The sequence below is a fragment of the Cuculus canorus genome, chromosome 11 (assembly GCF_017976375.1).
Source record: "Cuculus canorus isolate bCucCan1 chromosome 11, bCucCan1.pri, whole genome shotgun sequence".
NCBI classification, from domain to species: Eukaryota; Metazoa; Chordata; class Aves; order Cuculiformes; family Cuculidae; genus Cuculus; species Cuculus canorus.
The window spans coordinates 5,652,768-5,677,809 of record NC_071411.1 but is presented as its reverse complement, the minus strand read 5'-3'; the positions used below and the strand labels follow the sequence as shown (position 1 = coordinate 5,677,809).

The following is a 25,042-nucleotide window of genomic DNA, read 5'->3' as shown; positions in this document are numbered from 1 at the left end:
CTTAAAGTGCCATAACTCTTTTATTAAGAATGTACAGATGTGGTATCTTGGTTTTAATATTTGCAACTTCTATCGGGAAAAGCGGCATGCAGTAATTCCAGCGGGCAGCCTGGCTGCGTCTGCTGTGGTTGATGCTCTTCAGCTAACCAAAAGTCTAGGATGAAAAACTAAACTGGAAGGGTTACGGGTTAGGAGAGGGTGGTTGGGATTTTATTGTTTGTTTAATAAAGTACCTATTTAGCATATTCAACTTCTCAAAAATGTTTCCTGTGGAGATATAGATGGGACACGTGCCGAAAGAATATTTGAAAGCTTTTACATTATTAAGTCATAGAATCATAGAATAGTTTGGATTGGAAGGGACCTTAAAGCCCATCCAGGTCCAACCCCTCTGCCATGGGCAGGGACACCTCGCACAGGATCAGGCTGCCCAAGGCCCATCCAACCTGGCCTTGAACCCCTCCAGGGATGGGGCAGCCACAATTCCCTGAGCAACCTGTGCCAGGGCCTCACCACTCTCATAGTGAAGAAATTCCTCCTTATGTCCAGTCTAAATCTGCCCCTCTCCAGTTTACACCGATTGCCCCTCATCCTATTGCTACAAGCCTTTGTAAACAGACCTTCCCAGCTTTCTTGTAGCCCTTTCAGGCACTGGAAGGTCGCTCTAAGATCTCCTCGGAGCCTTCTCGCCTCCAGGCTGAACGTTATTAAATACATTATTAAATAAAGAGCTTGGCTTTTGGCTAAGCCGAAGAAATCGGTTTTAAAAGAGATTTAGATTCACTTCTATTCCCCGATACTCCTGTGCAGCGCAGGGTACGGCTGTCCGGCCCGCAGCCTGCGGGGTGTCCCCAGGCGGCTCCTGACCGCTGCAGGACACGATGCAGCCGCGGCTGTTAATTGCTGGGTGCTGTTAATCGCCCAGACGCGCTCACGGGCACGGGAGGAGAGCTGCGGTTCGCTCCCTGCAGCTACAGCGCTGGTGGCGGCGGGCAGCCCGCTCCCTCGGGCAAGGACGCCCCGTCCCCAGCGCCGCGGTGCCGGAGCGCCGTGTCCTTTCTCCGAGCAGCAGCGCAGCCCGCGGGGCGGGAGGACGATCCCACTGCGCTTCCCGCGCGGGCCGCGGGGGGGAGCCGCTCGCCTGCCGCCCCCCTCCTCCGGTGCCCGCTTGGACGTTCCCACCCCGAGCGGCTGCAGTCGCCGAGGGAACGCGGAGGGGGGGGGCGGTGGGGCGGAGCGCCGGGTCATGTGACTGGCGGCGCGGGGCCGGCAGCGCCATGGCGCGGCGGGAGCCCGGAGCCGGGGAGGAGGCGGTGGAGCCGGAGCCGTGCCTGTCGCTGCTGCCCTGGGACCGCTTCTCGGCCTGGCTGCACTGCGTGTGCGTGGTGGGCTTCGACCTGGAGCTGGGGCAGGCGGTGGAGGTGCGTGCGGGGCCCGGGGGCGCTGTGCGGGGTTCTGTGCGGGGCAGCGAGCGAGGCCCGGGGCAGCCGTATGGGACCCGGGGAGGCTGCACGGGGAGCTCTGTGGGGCAGTTAGCAGGGCTCGGAGGGGCTGTGCGGGACTCGGGGGCCCTGTGCGGGGCAGCGAGCGGGGCCCGGGGGCGCTGGGCAGGGCGGTGTGCGGGGACTGGGGGCGCTGTGCGGTTTAGTGGCCGGGGCTGAGGGCGATGTGCGGGGTTCAGGAGGGCTGTGCGGGACCTGGGGGCGATGTGCGGGGCTCGGGGAGGCTGTGCGGGGCCTGGGGGCGCTGCACGGGGCGCTGTGCGGGGCACTTCGCAGGGCCTGGGGAGGCTGGGGGGGTCCGAGGGGGCTGTGAGGGCCCCGGGGAGGCTGTGGGGCGCTCGAGTGCCCCGCACGGGTCGCTGTGTGAGGCAGCGTGCGGGACCCGGGGGGGCTGCCCGGTGTCCCCGTGCCCCGGGGCAATCGGGCTCTTCCACTGGCTCCGTGGTTTCGCAGCCCCGGGGAGGCGGCGCCGGTCTGAGCGAAACGGGATTGCGCGATCCCGGGGTCGGGGGCTGCGGGGATCGGCGGGGTCAGCAGTGCGTGGTTGACACCCGCGAGGGATGCGGTGGCCATCCAGAAGGACCTGGGTGACCTGGAGGGAGAAGTGGTGCTCGTGAAAACCTCATGAGGTGCAGCGAGCTGCGCCTGAGCCGGGGCAGCCCTCGGTGTCGGTCCGGGCTGGGGATGAAGGGCTGAGAGCAGCCCTGCAGAGAGAGACCTGCGGGTCCTGGCGGCGGGTGAGCAGCTGCACCTGCGCTGGCAATGTGCGCTCGCAGCCCAGAAGGCCAACTGTGCCTTGGGCCGCTTCAGGAGGAGCGTGGCCAGAGGGGCGAGGTTGTGAGTCTGCTCCGCTCTGGAGAGACCCACCGGGAGCCCCACATCCAGCTCTGAGGCCCTCGGCGCAGGTGGGACGTGGACCTGTTTGTGCGAGCCCAGAGGAGGCCACAAAACCCATCAAAGGCCTGGAACACCGCCCTTGTGAAGAGAGGCTGAGGGAATTGGGGTTGTTCGTCTTGAAAAAGAGAAGACTCCAAGGCGACTTTATTGCGACGTTTCAGTACTTAAAGGGGGCTTGTAAGAAAGATGGGGAAAAACTTTTTAGCAGAGCCTGTAGCAGTAGGACAAGGGTGATGTTTTTAAACTAAGAGAGGAAAAGTTTAGACTAGGCAGTAGGAAGAAATTGTTTACACTGAAGGTGGTGAAACACTGGCACAGGTTGCCCAGAGAGGTGGTGGATGCCCCATCCCTGGGAATGTTCGAATTGGATGGGGCTCTGAGCGGCATGATCTGGTTGAAGATGTCCATGCTCACTGCAGGGAGAGTCGGGCTAGATGACCTTCATGGCCCCTTCCAATCCAAACCCTACTGTGGTTTGGTGATCAGCTTCCTTCATATGCAAATAGCACTGATTTCCATCACATCTACATGTTGAAGACTTTAAGAGTATAATAGTAGTGTGAATGCAAGTAGCCTTCATGATTAACAATCTTCTCCTGCTCACTAAGGTAGGCAAATAAATTCTCTGAATGTCGGAAACGTTTTCCTTGCAGCGTTAAATGAATGTAAAAACTGTGAGGATGCCATTAGTGATGCTGCCACAAACTGATGCTGCCACAAACTGCACAGTTTTTACCTGCCTGCTGCTCTTTGTCATTCTGTGCAACAGGCAAATGTGGATGAAATTCTGTATGGAACTGCATTAGAGAACTGATTGGGCTGAAAAATAAACTGGAAAGAATAATTGTTTGGATCAGTTTCACATCCTGTTTCTCTGTATTTACCATAAGACTGCAGCAAACGGTTGGTGTGCAGGCAAAAATATCTTGTCTGTCTTTCTTTCTTGTTAAAGCGGTGTTAACATTAATGTGTGGGAAACGGGCCTAAAATTCAACTAGATGGCTCTTACCGTATTTTAAATACATGATTGATATGCATTGTGGACTGCAAGAGAAATAAGAAACCAGCGTCCTGAGCTAATTATCAAGTTATATTTGCCTGATTTTATAAAGTGGTGTTAGATACAAAACCAAGAATTTCATTATAACCAGTGAGTTAAGCAGAAAACGTGTTTGGTGGCTGGAGGAAGCACAGAGCAGCATCTGTTCTGTCTGCAAACAATTCCGTTAACAGCCCTACTAATTTTAGTTGAATGGTTGCATAAAATAAAACTAAAAGTCTACATAGCTATCAGGACTGATTTTTTTTTCTGGTTGTGTTTCTATAGGAAGAATATCAGCTTTTAGTTTCAATTTGAATCCTTAACAATTAGGTTGCTTAACAGTACAGAGTTTTGAAAGACGCTGAATTGCAGAGCAAGCATTTCTGTTGCTGCACACACAGAGGTTCATGTTTTATTTCTTTCTTGGAAGCTCCATAGAAGGAAAGAAGCTGCTCCTTGCCTAGTTCTGCAGTTCTAGAAGAATTGTGTTTCAGGGGAAGGGATCCTACGTAGTTACCAAAGTTATATTTCCTCCAATAACCGCATTTTCTAAGTTGATTTTCTTCCATGTGCAAATTGGGCGGTTTGGGGTTTTTTCCTGCCGAGCAAGTTAGATCATTATTTCTAGGGGGAAATATGGTGTATATAAAGGACACTTAATTATGGAGGCAAACATTTGAAAGCTGGGAAGTTACTGTCTCCACTGATTGAGCTTTGTGTCTCACTTCTGTCTTGTCTTTCCCCCTTTTATTTTGTGCTGTCGATAGACACTTTCTGGTGCCAAACAGCTGAGATCGCGGTAGCTCACAGGAATGGTGTTCCTGCTCTTTCCAATTTGGATTTCTTTAGTCAGGTTGTTCAGAACATTGCAAAATCTGGTAAAACTTCATCTAGGCAATGCTTACTGTCATTATCGTGTCATTCTGACAGGGGCATCCAGGCAGGTCAGAAAGGTTGAGCAGATGTAACAGGGTGGAGGTAACAGTTACGACTTATTACACGTCTTTGCCTTCTGGGAAGATACAGTGGCTAGTGAGGAATAGGAAGGTGAATTCAAGTCTGCTCTGAACTCCAGCCATCTGCCTGGATGCAGATCATTTTGGCATCATTCAGCTCCTGAAAAAGTTATATTTGTGTGTATTTTTTAGCATAAGATGGTGTAGGAATGATAGGTTTACAGAATACCGTATGCAGATGCTCCGTCCATGTGCGTGCTTTTAACTTTTATTAGGTTAATATTGTGTTATATGCCTGGGCATCACTGGATGGAGGACAGGGGAAAAGAAGTGAATTGGGGACTTCATGGCCAGGGGACGGAAAGCTTGCTTAGTCAGAGACCAGCCAGTGGATATATTACATTATCAGGAGCATTACATTATCAGGAAATACATCTAATTACGTTTTGTTGAACAAAACTGGAAGTTATCAGTATGGTAATACAAGGACTCTAGACTAAGTAAGTTCTTGCATGGAACTTCTGCTCCTACAGAATTTCCCATCTATGAGAGCACTGAAACCTTCTTTGAAACATAATCTTTACAACTGTGTTGCAATTCCTTTGCATACAAGCTAGCCACCCATTTCAGTAGCTTTAAGGGGTTTTTTGAGGAACTTTTTAGCTGAAATTTAAGTGCATCTACTCTTTCCTGTACTTTTCTCACCTACTTGCATGATCGCTGATTCTGTACATCTGTTTCTTTAAACAATGGTGCTTTCGTATCTTAAATGGTGTCCTGTCATTTTTGAGTTCTGTGTTGTAAAAACATATTAAATAAATTTACTTTTTTCTGTCAGTACAAAAGTAGTGGCTCTTTGAATGTGTTCCTTGAGTTTTCACAATTCCCAGCTCTCATTTGGGGCAAATGATCATCCTCCAAGAATTGTAATTAATACAGAGGGTGTTTTGTGGTTGAATTTTGATTACTCCCACCTAACTATCCATTGCAACAGATCTCAGACAGTAACATGGTGTTAGCTTTCTGTGGAATCATCTACTGCATTTCGTATGTACAAGTTAAATGTAAAGCATGTAATCTTGCTCTGCTTTGAGACCTGTTGCACCAATAACTTCAGGTACTCTGAATTTTTTAATGTATCTGTATGGTCTCCAACTGGTATCCGAAATACCTTGTGAAGAAGGGTGATTAAGTTAGTGTAAAAGCACAGGAAAAATGACAACAGAGATATAACATTAATAGCTTGCTATTGAACATAGCTTACGGCATGGCAGGCATTTGAGGGCTGTGTAATGAAAATGTTTAATAAAAGCTTACTGTTCATACCCAGTTTACTTTCAAATAAAATAATACTTTTTTCTTGTAGGTAATATATCCTCCACATTCAAAACTCACAGATAAAGAGGTAAGTCATGGTTGCTGTATAGGTGTATAGTTAGCTTTTGGTTTAGTAACTTCAGGAAATATAACATCTCTTTTCTTTTCCCCACCCTTTAGAAAACCAATATTTGCTATTTGTCTTTTCCAGATTCTAACTCAGGTAAGTGCTTCCTTTGCTCTGTAGTCATCGGTTATTCAACTATGCTGTGTTAAAATGTTAGAATTTCACTGTTTAAATTTCTGGGTTTGGAATAAATACTAATGTGAATATCTTAATATTACAATTAGGAAAAATTTGCAAAGAAGATTAATTGTAATACTCTAATTGTCTGTATTGCTGTAAGGTCAGAGAACTCATTATTTTATGTAAGTGAAATATCAGGAATGTGAATGTGTAAGACCTTCCAGATAAAACACATGCAGATGTTCAGAATACTTAGAAAGTAAAGAATGAACATCTTAATCTTGCTTTTAAACAGAATAATTATATTGTCATTGTAGAAGGAAGTGTAGGCATGGAATTTGAATGGTTTAATAAAGCAAATGAAAGGGGTATAGAACCATCTTCTTATAAAGGAGTAAATGTGTATTTTCTGAACTCATAGCAGTGAAACTGACTTTTACATTCAAAAGCATTTAGAAAGAACAGTTGTGAAGGGAAAACCTAGACTATCATGTATCTTCTCTGTTGTTGACGCTTCTGTTGCTGTGTGTGGTCCTGCTTGCTAAATTCTTCTTTAATCTAAACTTTACTGTTCTGCTGCCAAAGAGAAATTGGAGGCATGTGTCTGATGACTTGGACCACCTGCAAAAGGATGTGGCAGAAGTATAGACACTTCCTTTCATATTAATTTCTTTACAAAAGTCAAAACCTGTTGCTGTAACTGCTCTTACTCTGTGCTTTTGGTTGTTCTGCAGCACAACAGCTCTGATGTGAGGTAATGCAGGTGTGTGCTTTTAATTTGTGTGTGAGCTCACTTGCGTAATTGTAGAAAATATCTTGGCTATTTTTTCCACTTTGTCTTAATGTCATTAAAATTAAGCTATTTTCTCTGTTCTTGACATCCTGTATGTAAACAGATGAAGAGCTGCTTTCTGTTATTGAAAGAGAAGATGAGTTAACTGTATCTTCTCATTGCTCTCGTCGTTAATAAATCTGTCCAACCTGCAAAAGGTTTATTTTAATGCACACAAAAAATACATTAAGAACAAAGGCTGGGAGGTGATAGTAGAGTTATTTTAGGCAGAGTAGTTATATATAAGGAGGTTTTACTTTCAGCAGGAAAAACAGCCCCCTTTTTTTCTTTTTAGAATGTCCCTATTAACCTGTAGATTTTTGATTATTCTTGGTAGGCTGAAGTTTCAGATGATGTAGAGAATTGGCGGTGTAAAATCTGCGATCTATGTATTAGCTGGGAATTCATGCTTTCAGTTAGGATTTATTTTTTCATCATAGGATGCAATATAAAAAGAAAAGCTTTGTGTAATATAGCAGTAAAGGAAGTTACTGGCTTGCAGCTGAATTTGAGGTCTGTCTTTCATAGGTTTTCAAAAGATTAATTCAACTGTTTTTTTTCCTCTTACGTCTAGAAAGAGAGATCATTTTAGGACTCGTAGTGGTTGTGAATTTAGCTATGAAAACTTGGAGCAAATATTTAGTGCTTTGTTATTGATATGTGCTGTGGGTTTTTTTTCTTGTTATGATCCATATCGCTAAGCAGTTGCTTTAGTTACCTGTCTGAGTTGGATGGTTATCCCATCATACTATGTTTTGCTACTTTTGGGTTTGCCTGAGCGCATTGTGGGTTTACTGCTGCAACTTCAGGGGGTTCTAAAACTGGGGCGTGAATGCTCTGAATGCTCCAGTGTTAAGCTACACTGCAGCTCACAGCCGGTGATTTCGGCTGAGGTTTGGGGCTGGCTGTGGTTGCTGTAGCAATTTGTGGCTGAAAGAGAAGATGATGAAATTGAGCTTTTTAAGTGTGAGGAACAGATCTGTAGAGTAGAACTCTGTGTTACTGTTCAGTCAATTAGCGCTGCTGGTGTAAGAGAGGGCAGCTCTGAAGAGTTCAGGTGATGATGAGTGACTTCATGGTTTTTTTTTTCCTGAAGGTCTTTGCAAAATTAACTCAAAAAGCTGGAAGAGCAAAGCACTGACAAAAAAGTTAGATTTGTGATGGAGAAGCAGGTGTCCTTTGACAGCTGGAAACTTACTGCTATGGCAATAGCTTCAAGTTTAATAGTAGATTGGTTTCTATAGTCACTTACATGAACATGACATAGTTACGGCGAAGGCAGTCTGCTTACCACAGGCTGGTGACTTGGGAGGTTGTCTTTCGATTGATTGTTCGTGTTAATAACACTGCATTCCAAAGGGACTTTTTATTTACAGGTTTGCTAGTGTGAGTAATGCACCTGATCTTAAAATCCTAGCAATCTCCCTTCTTGCTATTAACAGCACATTCTATTCAGCTTATGTAGCTTCTGCTTCAACTGAAGGTTTTCTGGAGCTTCTTCACTTTTAAAAGCAGACAACACTTGTAACAGCGTGAACGCAGCCATGGGAGGACCAGTGATACAAGTTCTGAAGCTTCACTTCCCCTCTTCCACCTGAAGAAAGATACCAACTTAGCCCAATTTATTTTCAGACTGCGAACAATTGATGCACTTAATTTTAATTTCAGAAATTAATTTTAATAGAAATGAAGAGAAGCTTCACTCGTTGGAAGTGTTCTTGGGGAGTACTACCCCATTTGGCTCATTTTTCTGCTGTTAGTTTTGCACCTTTCAAAAATACTGCGTCCTAGACCTGCACGTGGAGTTAGAAGAGATCGGCATAATACACGCATACCGTGTGACTTATGTATGAACCACTTGCTGTCAAAACAAGGTTAAGTGTGGTCATTCAGCAGAGAAATGATGTGTGGTTAAGATAATCAGAACTATACACGCAGACCAATCAGGTGTGTGATACCAGTAGGAGGTCAGGCATTAGGAAAGCTGTGGAAGGACGTGACAGTCTGATAAACTCTCTGTGAGACAGAGTGGGTTTTTTGGCTTCTTTTTGAAGATAGGCTGTTTATTGTTGCTGAAGATACCAAATTACTCAGTTATAAAGAAACCATACGTATAGAAATGGTTGCAATAGCAGGGCACGATAGCAGTGCAACGTAAATGAACCAAAACTGTTTTGCCTGTTTGGCCATAGCCAAGCCCTCATATTAAACAAGGCTCAAACTCAGAATTCTGTATGTTTGTTGTTTATCTCTTCCTCCCATGTAGGTTGTCTTGGGGACACACAGTTTTGTTTTAGATTTCGACGGTCTTCTGGAAGGAAAGTCTCATTGTGTTGTTTTCTGGACCGATTGGATAGAGATCTACCGGTTTACCTAAAGGTTGGAAATCAAAAAACAAAAGTGAAGTTAATTTCTTCTGGGAAGTCTTAATTTGTGGGTCTTCACGTTTAAATTTAATGCTTGAAAAGCAAAATCTCTGAACTGGATGTCCTGAAAGGCACAGCTCAGCAAATGAGTTTTTAGCATATCATTATTATGGTAATTAACTAATAGTTAGTTTTGTGAACTGTTCTTTAAGTTTTGTTGCTGTGTATTTTGGACTGCAAGGAATTAAAGTGACGATGACGAGGCCTGTTTGGTTACTGACTAGAAACCAGTAGATCAAATTGTGAAAAACATCACCTTTTTGGAAATCTGAAATGCTTTGTAACTTAAAAAAAAAGAGTTGAGATGTCTTGCTCCGTTTCCACACTTTATTTTTTGAAGATAGAACAGTTAGCTAGAGGAGACAGTGGCAAAAAAAAGCTGTTTTCAGCATGTCGTTGTGGAATATTGAGGACAGTGGATATGCAAGTGGGCGTCTGATTCTCAAACTCAATTTAGATCTGTTTACATGGCAAGTACTTGAATTCCTGTTTGTAGGATGGATGAAGCTGATGTTTTATCTTTGAAATGTAAAAGTGTGCTTCCTTAATGTTCCAAGAATCTCTTATAGTTAATACATTGAAAGACTAGTTTTTATCTTTTCAAGTCAGGGCTTTTAGGTTTTTAACTGCTAGAGTCTTTTTAGTGCTACTTTCCAAAATTATGAGTGTTGATTTATTCCTCAGGAAATTAATTCTATTTTAGCTTTCATGGTGTGTCAGGAGAAAGTAGATATAAAAATAGTAAAGCCAGAAAGCGCAGCTGTTTTCGTACACTGATGTTTTCCCTTTGAAGTACTTATTTAAAAAAAAAAAGCCAATAAACAGAGTAATCCTTTTAGGTTATTGTATCTAATCAACTTGGGAGCTTGCAGAGAAGTAGACTTTTAGAGTGCATATTGAGTGTTTCAGAATGGACGGTATCAAGTGGTTGTATTGAATTCTTCCCTTTCTTTTGCAGAAAGATCCAGCATACTACTATGGTTATGTGTATTTCAGACAAGTTCGAGATAAATCACTAAAAAGAGGCTATTTCCAGAAGGTAATTTCAGTTCTTCTAGAAAAATATTAATTTGGAAGTTAATTACCTTTCAGTGCCTTCAGAGGAACAGAAAGAGTATGTTGCTTTCTTAAATTCTTTGTTGATTTGCAGTAAACTGGTCTAATTTTACATCAGCTGTGCTGTGTTCCAGCTGCACTGTCCAAACGAAAAGGTTTTGTGTGTTAAAAGTTGGTAACTTTGGGGAGTTGTTTGTGTGCAGTTGCCTGCAGCCAAACGTGTGGTTGCCTTGCATTGTGTGAGAAAAATCACACTTGCTGTTCTCTGAGGATAATGAGTAGAACTGCAATCAAACTGGGGGAAGGGGTTAATTTAAAATAATACTTTTGTTTTATTACTCTGTTCCAGTCGCTGGTCCTCATCAGCAAACTGCCTTATGTCCATCTCTTTCGCACCATGCTTAAGCAAATAGCACCAGAATATTTTGAGAAAAGTGAAGCTTTCCTGGAAGCAGGTAGTGGCACTATTTTGTTCTGGAAGAGCTCCTATAATAACACAAGTATTTTTGGAGAAACAGTAAATGCCACTGTTGCGTTCTAATTTGCATTTCTGTCTTCTTGCAGGGCAGAGGGTTGAAACTTTGGCAAATTGGCTTGATTCCTAAATCATTGAACAGAGCTCAACTATGGTTGAACTTGATGATCTTAAAGGTCTTTTCCAACCTATGATTCTAATTTTGGATCCTCCATGGAGCTGAAGCTCCCCCCTAAAAACTATGTAGGATTTTCTTTTAGATTTCTGGACAGCTGCTCAGCAGAAATAGCTGATGGCAATTCTTAGTCTGCACTCTTCAAAAATTGTGTCTTTTGCGACATCCTGAGAAGTTGTGTTAAGCAACTGTGCAAACGTCATCTTGGGTGTGGGTTTTTTTTGAGGGTTTTGTTTTGACCAAAGAGAAAAAGCAACAAAGCAGCATTGAAAACAGGAGCTTCAGCCTTACTGTAGAACTTGAAGAGCCAGAGAGGGCCAAATGGGAAAGTTAGTTGCTATTTGCCTGGAAGTGCTGTGTTCTTTTGTACTGTGCCCTATACCACATCTGTGTCTTTGTGCTTTCACTGAGCAACAATTTGTGGAAAATATTCTTGATAAAGGAATTGTAATTTTTAATCACATGTAGATAAACAGGGTTTTTTGACAGGTTATGTCATGAACAAAATAAGACCTGCAGAAACCACTAGAATTAGTAACTATATAAATAATTGTTTACAACAAAATGCTGAAGAACTTTCTAGCCAAGCATTTCCCTCAACTACTTATGTTTATCTGTTCTACACTAGCTAATGTACATCTGTGTGTGTTCTTTGTGAAGTTTCTTAATGTGTACTTTCATGGCTTCTTGTGTAACATGACTTGCAATTAGTTGAGGAGTAAGTGTGACAAAAAGCAGAAGACAAGAGGATACTGTTTTCTTGAAATGAAAAGTTTATCGTTCTAATGAAACAGTACATTAAGAATGTCAAAAGGCTGTAAAACTTCTTTAGAGTGATCAAGAGATAAGTAGAATTTGTTGGCTATTGGCACTAGTTTAAAGTGGCAGCGTGCACAAGATGACTACAATATCACGGGTTATAGCATATATAAACTAAACTCAATTATACTCTTTTTTTTTTTTCTTTAAGTTTGTAGTGATGTTGATCGTTGGCCACCACCAATTCCAGGGAAAATACTGCATTTGCCTATTATGGGTATTATAATGAAGGTAAGTACTCCTGCATTTATTTTTCTCTTGAGGGTGTTTTCCCCTCAATTTACTGTCTAGGTGCTCACTATGGTTTACCTTGTTTTCAGCGTCTTATACTTTGGAACAAGAATTGATGTGTTCTTCACTCAGAGTGAAGGTCCAGGAGATCTTGATTAGGTCTCTTGATTGGCGGGGGGGAAGAGAAGAAACTGTGGTGCATGAGTTAATATGTAATTCCTTAAGATTTTGAAAAGAGGTGTTTCAGTGCAAGTACTAATTACAATGTCTACATTATCCTTCTGGTTCTGCATTCTAGGAGACTTTAATGGTGATTATACTTGATATTTGATTTGACAAATAACACTTCAGAATACTGAGAGTTAAGTTCCAGTCAAGCAAATTAAATATGTAGATGATAATCTTTCTTATTCCTGAAGTTTGACAAGTAAAAATCTTTTTTTGGCCCACACACCAGAAATTAATTTCATGGTCTCTTGATAATTTTTAATGAAAGAGAAATGTATCTGAAGAAAGCTGATAGAGAAGTTCTGTCTTGTGCGTGGGGAGGAACTGTAGAGGTTAAATGGTGGCTAAGAAATGGGCCTCTGGGAGCCATAGCGTCTTCATTTGAAATGCAATTAAATGGATATGATAGATTCAGAGGTTACAGTTGGAAGTACATATTCAGTAGATACTCCCAAGTTGATGGCTAGATGCATGTGCATCACCAGGGAGAAGGAGGAGACGCTTCTGAAGCGAGCACAGATTCGTTAGAGCAGTGTTCCGGATGCTGAATGATAATGATGAGTGTCAGATATGTGTTGTTTGGATGTTGCCTGCATTTATCTTATTGGTAATGCTTATCCATGACAGCTGAAATTGCATTCCTAAACTGAGTGAAGCCTCAATGACCATCTTCAGTGGTATTGTCCCCTTTTTTTTTTTTTTTTTTACATTGTTTGGGCAGTCAGTTTTAACCTTTGTGTATAAATCACATCCGTATGTGAATACCAGCTTTCAAAATTTTTAAATCTGTTGTGCTCAGGATGTTTGGATGCCGACTGTGAGGTCAGAAAAAGATTTTTATGTTATTCGGTATATTTAGATTTTCCCTCATGCCCACCAGGGTGTCTGGTGTTTTAGATGAGGATATTTTCTGAAAGTAATTATCTACCACCTTAAAACCTCGTAATCTTACTTCGGACTGTTCTCTCTCATGTGTAAATGTAATTTTATCGAAGTTATCATGGTAGCTGTGACTAGTCTTATCCATAATCTTTTTTAACTGAAATATTATTTTCATATTGTAATAACCAGTTTGCAGTGCGGTACTTCTTAGCATTATATATTGATTCCTGTAGCAATGATCTGTGGTCATCAGCTCTGTATTCATTGTTACCGGGAGGGTCTGTACAGTAAGTTAGGCATCATACTCAAGTATATCCTCTTCAAAGATTACATCTTGACTGTAAGCCAGCGTTTTAAGTCTCTGAATTAGATACAAGGAAAAAAAGCCTGTCTGTCTTTTTCTTTCAAAGCTGCGGATTCCGACATATCGTGACAAGCCTGGAACAACGCCGATAGTACAGAATATACTCCAGGTAGAGATTAGATATTTCTGTTATATATAACCCTGAGACAAAGCTAAATTCCTGCCTTCGTTCTTCTACTTGTTCATAAAAGATTGGTAGCAATTCCTCATATACTTTGCTTATAATGAATTCCGCAGACTTTGAACCTTTGAGTGACAGAGTCTAGACTCGGATTCTTTGTGGAAAAGGTATTTAACCCAGTCGCCCCAGGTACTTCAGGACAGGATCATCCGGCTCCTGGAAGAAGATAGTTGGCTGACAAAATTGCTGAGCTCAAACATGCTTTTAATGGGTGAAGCTGTGCTAAATTAGGGTTTTTTTTGAGAATAAAATTAAAAATCTTTAGTCGTAGAAGATGGATATAAACCAAATCTGTTTGTGCCTTCACATGCTGCGTGGCTGTTTAAAACGGCTGCAGTATTTTGTATCTTTTCTGGACTGAAAGTTGCATACCTGAGTAATGAGTGTTGGGGGGACTCTTCCTTTTAGCACACAAAAATAGTTACTTCTGGAGATTATGTGGTACCTACGCAGTAGTACAGTGGTGGTGAGTAATTAGGTTATCTACTGTCTGTAAGCATTTAAGGGAAACTTTTATTTAACACCGAGGTATTCTGATGACTAAAAAACAAGCATTGCAATGTCTTTCAGGCAGATGCTCAGATCTCCATGGCTTTACCGACTGTTCATGAAGTAGATCTTTTCAGGTAGGAGTTGGGGCTGTTGTATTCTTAGCTGTGAATTCCCACAAATCAAAGATTTATGGCAGTTCCATAATATGTCTCATCACTTGCAAGCTAACATTTAGTAGTATTGGTTTAATATTCTTTTTCTGTAAGGATGGCTAAAACCCTCTTCAGGCTGAGACTACAATAAATAAGCAAGCTTATGAAATGCTCCCTTTTATAATATCGTTTTATATTTTTCAAATTACTATTCAATACTACTGCAAGCTTCCTTTTTTTATCCAGTTCTTAATCAAATACTTATTTCTTCTGATTATCTTAAGTGTATTAAAAGATTTCCATCTCTTTTTAGGTGTTTCTGTCCAGTGTTCTTTCACATCCAGATGCTTTGGGAGCTGGTGCTGCTCGGAGAACCACTTGTCGTGATGGCACCATCACCATCAGAATCTTCAGAAACTGTTCTGGCACTTGTTAGGTAAATGTAATGGAGCTTCCTAACGAATGACCGAGTGAGTCACTGTACAGTGCAGCTGAGTGCAGCTTCATTAGATCTGAATAGAACAAGACGTTACAAATTCTGTATTTGCTCATTTCTTTTGTGAAATTCTGTACTGCACACAAACAACAAGCTTATCCTCTTTCTCTCTTGTAGTTGTATTTCACCGTTGAAGTACTGCAGTGATTTCAGGCCATACTTTACTATACACGACAGTGAATTCAAAGAATATACAACTCGCACACAAGCCCCGTAAGTAAATCAGACTTTTTTGTTAAGGTGTTGCTCAAAGCCGCTCGTAACCACAAATCTGTTTTAAGATATTGCTTAGCTGTTATAAATTTCTATCATTAAAGAATATGTTTGAACTCCTTACTTACAAGATTTATCTTACAGAGTAAAGTAGTTGGCTGGTTTAAGTTTTCACTCCAGATAGATAGGATAAAGAATTTGGGAAACAAATTAAACTACATTTGAGCTTTATAGGGCACTTTTGTACAGAGTAACTGAAAATGCAAATATGAAAACTGGAGAGTTTTGCTTTTCAGTAAGGGTTTGTCTGTGCAATACCAGCTCCGTAGTAGCTCTTTGAGAAATTGCTCTGTAATCGTTTTTATTTTCAAGCAGTTACTAAAGAAAGTGACTTCTAGAATTCAGCATCCATACAGCAATTCTGTAAAGATAATCCAGTTGTTGTCCCAGTTGAGACAATAATTTAAAAAGTAAATATATATTTACTAAATCTGTTAGAAGAATGTTTTAAAAAAATTCAGAACTTAAGATTCTTTTTTTTGAAAGCCTGAGTCCTGACTCTACAAAAAACAATTCTGTTTCAAACTACTTTAAGGACATACTTTCCCCCCCCCCCCTTTTTTTTTAATCCTGCTCTTATTTTAATACTATACACCTATGATACTTCTTATTGTATGTTATTTAAATGCCACTTGATTTGGGAATGGAGTGCATGTGTCAGAGTAACTGATATCTTCTATAAACTTTTTTTTCTAATGTTTGAACTGGCAGTGGTTGTTGTGTTGGGTTTTTTTGTTTGTTTCGTTGTTCTTTTACTGTATTTTTCTTCTCAATAAAAGTATTGCCAGCGATACAGCAGTGGAAAAACACACAAACAGAGGCATTATGTTTCAGCTTGTATTCTGTGGGAATGGTTATGCAATCTGTAATTTTATTTCTAAAAATAATTCCATGAAGGATTTGGTTAAACTTCAGTAACCTGTGTTCAAAATTGCATGTGCTCTTCTGCAGCAAAATAGAAAGGTGGTTCGGTGTGTACAGTAGTATTTGAAATACAGTTAGAATTGCTCTGGCTTTCTTGCAGAAATTTGGGATTTTTTTATAACCAGTGTGAGGAATTGATAACCTGTTTCTAATGTGGCAGTTCCAGTGAGGCTTGCACTTAGACTCTTTCCTTAGCTAATGTTTGCCTGCAAAGTGGATGGCAACCACTATGCTGAAAAATACACTTATAATTTGTCATATTAGTGCTGTAAATCCCAAACTCTGCAGCTCTGTGCTCTTACTGCCTCTTGTTCTTTGGGTGCCCCTCTGCGCCTTCAGAGCTAGATTTGAGGCACAGAGTAGACAGAAAAATCTGACTACTTGCGAGATAATGAATTGGATAATACCCTGTTCTTGTCATTGCAAGTGGGCAGTATTTAGCCGTGTGTCTCAGCCAATGATGTTGCTTTTATTCTCCAGAATTATTTGGGCTTTAAAGTACATCTCTCTTGCTATTGTCTGTAACTTAAAGACTTTGATAAACTTACCGCGCTCTTACGTGCAACTTAAAATGGAACTCCTAAATACAAAAGGAAAATAATTTCAAGTTAAGAATTAAAGCTGACTTTTTGTATTCATTAAGACAAAAGCTCTTACTGTCAAATTTTAAACATTGTCATTATTTTCCTAGACCATCTGTCATTCTCGGGGTGACGAATCCTTTTTTTGCTAAAACACTTCAACACTGGCCTCACATTATCCGAATTGGAGATATCAAACTGCCAGGTAAAGTACAAAAATCTTCTGCAGTGATGTGTGGCAAGATCCGTGCGCTTAATTGTTTACAAACATAGGTATTTTGGTTTAATTAATTTAGTTTAATACTAACCAAATTCCTATGGATGTAAATCTGTCAAGTGCAGTTAGGCTCTTGAGTGCTTTGTCTTGCATTGCTCATTCTCGTATTAAATGCAAAAGCTGGTAATACTCATTAGAGATAATGTTTTACCTTTTGCATAATATGGGTTTTGTGTCTCTGCCGGTAATGTATGAAAATGAGAGACACCATTTATTACTGATGTTAATTTTAGGATGAGTAGAACTTAATAAATCAGTCATAGTAAATCAGTCATAATAAATCAGTGCACAGAAGGTAAAACCCATATGAAAGCTAAGTTTGAATGTTACAATAATATAAAAAGTTATTTATTGATGGTGTTTTGATAATGTATTTCTAATCTGGCAATATTCCAGGCATTGTTAATTGTTCAAGTAGATTATTTCCTTACATGATCAAGTAGAATTTTAATGTATTCTTTGCATAGCACACCAATTGTTAACCTGTAATAATTATTAAAGTACTGCAGTATTTTATGTGAAATTCCTGAACACAGCTTCTGCTGTGACAGGTTGACTGTTCGGTTCCAAAAGTGTGAATGCATAAATGTCCGGTTGGGATAATACACCATGAAATTCATTTATGTAGAATAAGATACATTCGGTTTCTGAGTACTAATTAAGAATTACATGCTGTGTTCAATATAATAAGGCAAGTTTTTGCTTCACTTCAAAGTATTAGCGCCTGTCTGTGTTTCAGGATTCCTGTGGGAGTTGGGGTTTTGTGGGGAGGAGTTAGCAAGCTGCTGTGTAGTTAAGGTTTGGAAAACAGCATCTTAATTCAACCTCTGCAAAGGCATATTTACAGGTCACCTTCACATTTGCTACGCAGATTCAAGTATGAAATTCTAAATCTTTGGTGCAGCCATGTGAAATGCTTAGTCAGGAAGTTCTGGAGTTGTATCTGATCTGCCTTTAATCCCTTTGGGCACAAAGAGAAGGCTTATAATTTTTCTGTTTGTTTGTTGGTTTTTGTTATTTTCATTTTCTTTGGCTATGGAAGAGGAGACATGAATTCATTCTCTTACAATACTTGATCCATGGCTGCTGTGTTAATTTCTTATATACAACTTTTATTTTGGCTGAGGTAATAAAGATTTGTTCCTGAAAGCATCTCTACCCTGAGGAGAGTAAAGGAAGATGAAATAACATTTGAAATTAATGAAACAGACATTTACTGATATATAGTCAGTATTTTTCTTTGGCTGCTTTGGTGCAGAAGGTTGTCCTTTTTCTTTGGTTCGGTTGTGGTTTTTCTTTTCAACAGGGAACCCTTCTATAAAGTGAAAAGCCTGTCTGCTGTTACGGATGTTTCTGGATACATACTTGGATGCTTATTAATGTCTCTAATGCTTCTTCCAATATTAGATGATCTTCTAAATGACAATATCCATTCTAAAAACCAGTACAACACAGAGCACATGAGCTGTAGTATCCAGTAACAGGGACGGAGATTCCAAGTAAGGTGGCTTTAAATGTTTTGGCAGGTGAAGTTCCAAAGCAGGTGAAAGTGAAAAAACTGAAGAACCTAAAAACTTTGGACTCCAAACCTGGTAATAACTTGCTTCAGAGTTAAATTACCAGTATTTTAATTATAAAAAGCGTACCCCATTTTTCCTTTCGCTGTGGGCTGCTTTTTTTCTTTAGGTGTCTATACTTCTTACAAGCCATACTTGAACAAAGATGAAGAAATCGTTAAACAGTTACAGAAGGTAATACTGCAAGTCTCCTCTTAATGGGAATGTTCTGTGTACTGTTGGACAGTGTTTTCATTTAGGGCTGAGCTCTGTGTGATGTAAGTGAAACTGGATTCTGATTCGCAGTTCATAACTGAATAGATGGGTGTACACCCACATTTGTAGAAGAAGGGCTGCTGCCTTTTTAGCAGTTTAGATAGCGACATGAATGGCTTAATAACTTAGACAATTGAAGTGATCGGTTCATCTGTTTTGGGTTTTCCACCCACTGTTGTCCGTCTCTAGTCTCTTTGGTCTAGAAATCTCATGCATGAGGTGTGTAAGAATCAGAGCATCCAAACTTGATCTGATTTCCCTAAGTTTGCTTATAGAAATATTTCTTTTCTTGAGTTTTTTATTCAAGTAAAACAGTGAGTAATTGAAGGGATGAATATGGTCTTGATGTTATGGCTTTCCTTTCATGGTTGAGGATAGAGGGTTCTACATGTAAGCTTCTGGCAAATGAATGCAGAAGCACTGGAATAAATTTTCTTAGAAAAACCCACAACTACTTATTTTGGGGTTAAAGACTTATAGTGATATTTTACTTCTTTTTTCTTAAGGGTGTACAACAGAAACGTCCTACAGAAGCTCAGAGCGTGATTCTTCGGCGGTATTTTTTGGAATTGACAGAAAGTTTCATTATTCCATTAGTGAGTTCTTGGTCTAAAGGGTTTTTTATATATTTAATATCGAGTAGCTTTTTTTGCGTTGGCCTGACTGAACCTAGTAACTGTTCAGTAACCAGCAGTGTAGCCCCTGCGGTCAGCACTGGGTCCAGTACTGTTCAGCATCTTCATTAGTGCTCTGGATGATGGGGCACTGCATACCCTCAGCAAATTTGCTGATGGTACGGAAACTGTGAGTAGAGACTGATAAACAGGGGGTGACGTTGTTGTTTGGAGGCACCTCAGGAGGCTGGAGAAGTGGGCTGACAGGAAGCTCATGCAGTTCAGCAAACAGAAGTGCAAAGTCCTGTACCTGAGAAGGAATAAACCTTTGCAGCAGTGGGTACTGGGTGTCGCCAGGCTGGAAAAGGCAGCTTTGCAGTAAAAGATCTTGAGATCCTAACAAACATGAAGTTCAATGTCAGCCAGCAACATGCCTTCAAAGCAAAGAAAGCCAGTGGTATCCTGGGCTGCATTAAGAGACAAAAAGCTTTCAGAGTTTTGCATTTTCCCTTTTTTTTTTATTTTTTTATTGTATCAACCTCAGCAAAGAACCTCCAGTTTTTGTTCTGAACTGGAGCAGGCTCATAAGGAGAGTAATGGAATCTAGTTCCTGTAACTAATTTCTGATAAAACATATTCTGAGGAAACTCTGCACTTTCAGCTGACTCTAGATAGAACTAGAATTTTCCTGTTATCAAGCTGATTATGATCACAGATGAAAATACACGGCCATTTGTGTACAAACGCTTTCAAAATGTATATAGCAGGTTGTACTGGTGTGCTTGTGTGAGCTGGCAAGGCGGAGCTACCTCCTGTCGTCAGACCTTGAGCTTCAGTAGTGGCCTTGCTGAGAAACGCCTGCGTTACTCGTAGCTGAGATAGCCCAGTGGGGCTCTAGCCATGCCTTTGCCAAGCATTGCTGCTGCAGGGATGCCCACAGCTGAGACAGCGTTTTGTAGGTTAGTTCTTACAGATTCATAGAATGGTTTGGGTTGGAAGGAACCGTAAAGCCCATACAGTTCCAGCCCCCTGCCAGAGGCAGGGACACCTCCCACTGGATCAGGCTGCTCAAGGCCCCATCCAGCCTGGCCTTGAACACTGGGATGGGACAGCCACAGCTTCCCTGGGCAACCTGGGCCTCCCCACCCTCATTGTGAAGAATTTCTTCCTAAAGTCTAATCTAAGTCTTCGTCCTCATCCTATCACTACCTGCACTTGTAAAAAGTTCCTCCACAGCTTTTTTATTTAATATATGTATGATGGACTCTGAAAATCACTTCCATATACTTTGTAAGTGGGATTACTGTTTGGAATCACCCACGATATGGAGGTGCTTGTAGACTGTCACCAAAGACAAGAGAGATTATTCACTGGTGGCTGAAGTTCAGGATATGTACATATCACATCCTTCTTGAATCCTGTCATTTTTTCCCTCGTGTCCCTGAATCTTGTGGCCATAAAGTTCTGTAGTTGGGAAATGCAAGTGGCATTCTATATGCTGTTCCTTATGCTCTCATGTGGTAAATACGCATGACCGCACCCTGTACCAATACTTGGATGAGAAAATACTGTGGCCACAAGTGATAAGCAAACATACACGTGGACTGTGTATCTTCAGTACTGGTTATGCAAACAACCTTTCTTTTTTCCTTTCACTAGGAACGTTATGTGGCAAGCCTAATGCCTTTGCAAAAATGCATATCACCGTGGAAGGTATGGAAATATAATTTGAATGAGCTGGAAATCGGTGATTAGAGAAAACAGTTGTGGTATGCTAATGATTTCCTTAATTTCTTTCCATAGAGTCCACCACAGCTGAGGCAGTTTAGCCAGGATGAGTTCATGAAGACACTGGAAAAAGCAGGACCACAGCTCACATCAGGTTTAAAGGGAGACTGGATAGGACTTTACAGGTATTTTGTTTCATCAGCATAAAAAATTATCTTCTGAAATGATGACAAGTCAGTAATATGAATGCTCTTTTCCAAGCTTATTATCAGTATTGATTTGAGTAAGAGAATATGTGCTTTAATAGGAATTGATAGTGCTTGGTGTGCTTAATTCTGTTTCTCTTTACCGTGTTAATAGTTTTCGTAAGATGCTACCAACCCTACAACTCACTGTGTACCAGTATTGTGGTTTTATTTCTGGTTCTGACTTGATTCCTCCTTCCAACCAAACACAAAGATAAAAAAAACAATTCAGTCCGAGCCTTGCTTTTGTTTCTGACAAAATTCCTAATCTTTCTCATCTTTCTTTACATTTTCTCAATCCTTCTCTTGATTAATAGCAGCACCTGTTACGCTCCACTTCAAAGTACAATGTTTTTTTTTCAAAGTAAACAGAGAAAGGGTTCTAATACCTTCTTCAACCTCAAACATAATTACTTTACATTTGGTGATGCAGAAAATGGTGTATTATTAAAACTGCAATAAAAATATAGAATGTGTTTTGCTTTGGTGTTTTACCAGACATTTTTTGAAGTCACCCAACTTTGACGGTTGGTTTAGGAGCCGGCAGAAAGAAATCACACAGAAGTTGGAGGCCCTTCATTTAGAAGCACTCTGTAATGAGGTTAGGAAAATATGTGCTTTATGTTTAATATTAATCATCATGTAATAAAAATACATTCTCCCTCAAGTCAGTTTTACCCCTGCTGTTCTCATTGGTTGAACATAAGAGTGTTGACAATTTTGTCTAGTCTAATCTATTGAAACATTAATTTGTTACTCACGTACAAGCTAGAACTAACATAGCAAAAGAGAATAGCATGAAATGTAGTTCACTTCTTTTTATAATGACTGCTATCATTTGTAAAATGTATCTTTATTCCTTTTTCGTTGTGCATTTTGAAATTGAATATCCCCCTTCTCTTACTTCTCCCCCAAAAAAAGGTCCTTTCTCTTAATTGATAACATTATTTCACTCAGCTTCCTTCCTTGGTTTTCCAACACATTTTTAAGTTGTGATATAGTTTGTAGCTTTGAAGATATAAACTCAGGGTTTGGCACGATTTTTTTCTTTTATTTGTTTGTCTTGTGTGTGTGTTCCATCCTCCTGTTTTGCTAAGTCCTAAGCAAACATGCAAATAAAGCAGAATTTCACAGTAGAGACAGTGCGTGACTAGAATTAGTTTAGTAAAAGGCATGGGATTAAGGAAGAGGAGAAGACCCGTTCAGAACAAGAGTGGTAAATATTAGTTTCGAAAATTATCTGTGTTGCCATAAATATTTTGATGCTTTGTCTTTATTCTTTTAGAACTTGGTTTTCTGGAGTCAGAAGCATAGTGAAGTAGAAACAGTGGATCTTGTCTTAAAGTTAAAGAATAAACTGGTAAGTAACTGAGCTGAACATGGCTCAAATTTGTCTACCTTAACTAGGTGAAAGTACTATATAGTTTTGTTGACAGGCCCTTAAATGAAAATATTCTTTAAGATCCATGTAGCTCAAGAAATCAGTCACCCAGGTTTTTTAAACAAAACACTGCATTTCAGCTATCACCAAAGGAAGAGTTAATGAGCTTCCCAGCATCGTCCCGCTATGTTGGAAGCATTGCACTGGTTTCGTAGTTGGAACTTTGTGACTGATGTGAGTGAGAGCAAGGCGGAATCCTCAGGGGAGCAGAAAACCAGACTTTCTTGTGTTAGCTCATGCTGTTGTGTGGTTGTTGAGGAAAGCGTCTGTTCTCCAAAGTCCTAATCAGTCAGCAAATAAGGAACTCATTTTTCAGATTCACTACTATGTCACTTTGGTATGTCTTGTATTTTTAGCAGAAATCCTGTTTTATTGTAGTTGCAGGCTGACAGAGAGCAGCTTCCTGTGAAAACTGACACATTGAAAAAGCTGCAGGCGCACATCAATGATATCATCCTAGCACTTCCAGATGACTTGCAGGACATTTTGCTCAAAACTGGCACAACATGATTTCCACTAGGCTTTTTTTGTGCAAAAAACAAAAAGGCAGATGCGGTTTCACAGAAGACAGTGGCTTACCAGCTTCGAAACACAGCTCGAAATGGCATATTAACACTACAAATGGACTGTATGAACGGTATAGCCCACTATACTGTTTTTTCCACTTAAATACCAATGCAAATAAAGGAATTCCTGTGTCTAACAATGTTTGAAACAAGTGCTCTTAAAGAAAAGTCTGTGGGCCTATGAAACTCTACCACAGTGTAGGACTGCAGCGCAGTGCTGGCATTGCAGAATGTTTTCTAATTGGTGCTGCTATACCCAAACCTGTTAACTCAGGGCTAAACAATGTTGATTCTGTACTGTCCTGTTGATGTAGTATCTGATTGCTTTTCTTTTTTCTTTTAGTTTTTATCTAGTAATAAGCCCGACTGGCATATTATCTGCCTCGGTCAGAGGATGTTACAGTTGAGGTATTTTGCTGGTAAATCTTTGCTTTCAGAACAGTTTCAGGGACAGCTGAAATAATCAGATCGGTTCTTAACTTCTTCCTTTCTCTTTCTCACTTTCTTTCCAAAACCATATTAATATAGCGTCTTCAAAGAAGAGAAGGCAGCTGACAAATTCCCACAAGAAAAGGCTCTTCCATTCAGATTGTCGGTTGATTAGGGTGCTCTTACTTGCGTGCCTTAAATATAAAGTCATTGCATATGAATTGGTGATTTTAAACTTCTGACATTCAGGATTTAAAGAGGATCACTAGTGTAAATGTAAATATGCGATATTCATCACAGAAAATGAACACAGTGGTGTTCTAATATGGATTTTAAAATCAATGATTGCAGTAGAGTTAGCCGATACGTGACCTGTTTTGGTTGGAGATCGCAGCAGTTAGCTCCTGTTTAAATTTTTACATGTTTTTTTTTTACTTTATTTTTTTACTTACCCCAGTAGAGGGTTTGAAAAGGTGATGCCACTGGAGGGAAAGGATGTTGACTTCAGCTGAAAAAAAGCCCATGGTAGGGTCAAACTGTGGCAAGTAAAGATTGTAGCATGATATTATTCTCAGTATATGCACATAGCAGACTTGCATAAAGAGGAATTCTCTCTCGCATATTAAGCAACAAGAATGTGATGTTTATCTTCTTGAACAAGTTTCAGTGGTACATACGAACTCTGCTGCTCCACAGGCAATGGTGGACATTGACTAGTTTCAAGTAGCATAAAATTCATGCTATAGCGTACACCCAGCATACACTGTTATGTGACAAGTGGATCACGATCAGTTATAAAAAGAAAATAATCTGCTTTTAAGTGCTTGGATAGAATTTTTAAAATCTTATGACATAATCCCGCTATGAGAATATGCTTTTGTACAACCAGTATTTCATACCACCTTTCTAAAAATGTCTAATTTAGATATGAAGTGTCACAATGGTATTTTTATGAAAATATGTATTTTAATACTGTTATAGTTTGTATACCATTACTCATGACCAAAGTTCAATGTATCTATTCTGTTACTTAAACTACACCACCTCAGCATTAATTTCTAACTTGCAAATTTATTTTTTTTGCCCAGCCTGATGAATTGCATTTCTAATCCAGAAATTAATAAGTGGTCATTCTTTTACTAAATTATCTCAAATATTTAACTTGGAGCACTGTGTAGTTTCTTGGAACCATGTAAACCAGTAACAACTATGATAACTATCACGTGAGTGCAAATATGTATTTTTGTAAAAGAAAATAAAGGGATCAATTTTTATTTTTTTCTTTGGAACTTATGTAACTCAGATGAAGGGTGTGATTCGTTTGTTTCCTTCCCCCCCCCCTTCCTGTGTAAGACAAGCTTC

The 25,042-nt window shown here is 40.3% G+C and overlaps 1 protein-coding gene across 2 annotated transcripts; it reads left to right on the top strand.

Annotated features, from left to right (window-relative positions):
• The first annotated feature begins 1,247 nt into the window (after positions 1–1,247).
• Positions 1,248–24,969, top strand: DENND6A (DENN domain containing 6A). Of its 2 annotated transcripts, XM_054076777.1 has the most exons (21): positions 1,248–1,421; positions 5,764–5,802; positions 5,895–5,937; positions 9,060–9,172; positions 10,178–10,258; positions 10,625–10,730; positions 11,896–11,975; positions 13,496–13,558; positions 14,201–14,256; positions 14,588–14,710; positions 14,888–14,983; positions 16,659–16,753; positions 18,352–18,417; positions 18,512–18,576; positions 19,164–19,253; positions 20,931–20,984; positions 21,075–21,184; positions 21,743–21,845; positions 22,530–22,604; positions 23,595–23,659; positions 23,780–24,969. In XM_054076777.1, the coding sequence occupies exons 1-21, from the start codon at positions 1,278–1,280 to the stop codon at positions 23,853–23,855; spliced, it is 1,743 nt and encodes a 580-aa protein (XP_053932752.1). In that variant the 5' UTR covers positions 1,248–1,277; the 3' UTR covers positions 23,856–24,969. The 2 variants fall into 2 exon arrangements, with proteins under 2 accessions (XP_053932752.1, XP_053932753.1); XM_054076778.1 differs by lacking the exons at positions 23,595–23,659; positions 23,780–24,969 and adding an exon at positions 23,064–23,586.
• Positions 24,970–25,042: the final 73 nt, after the last annotated feature.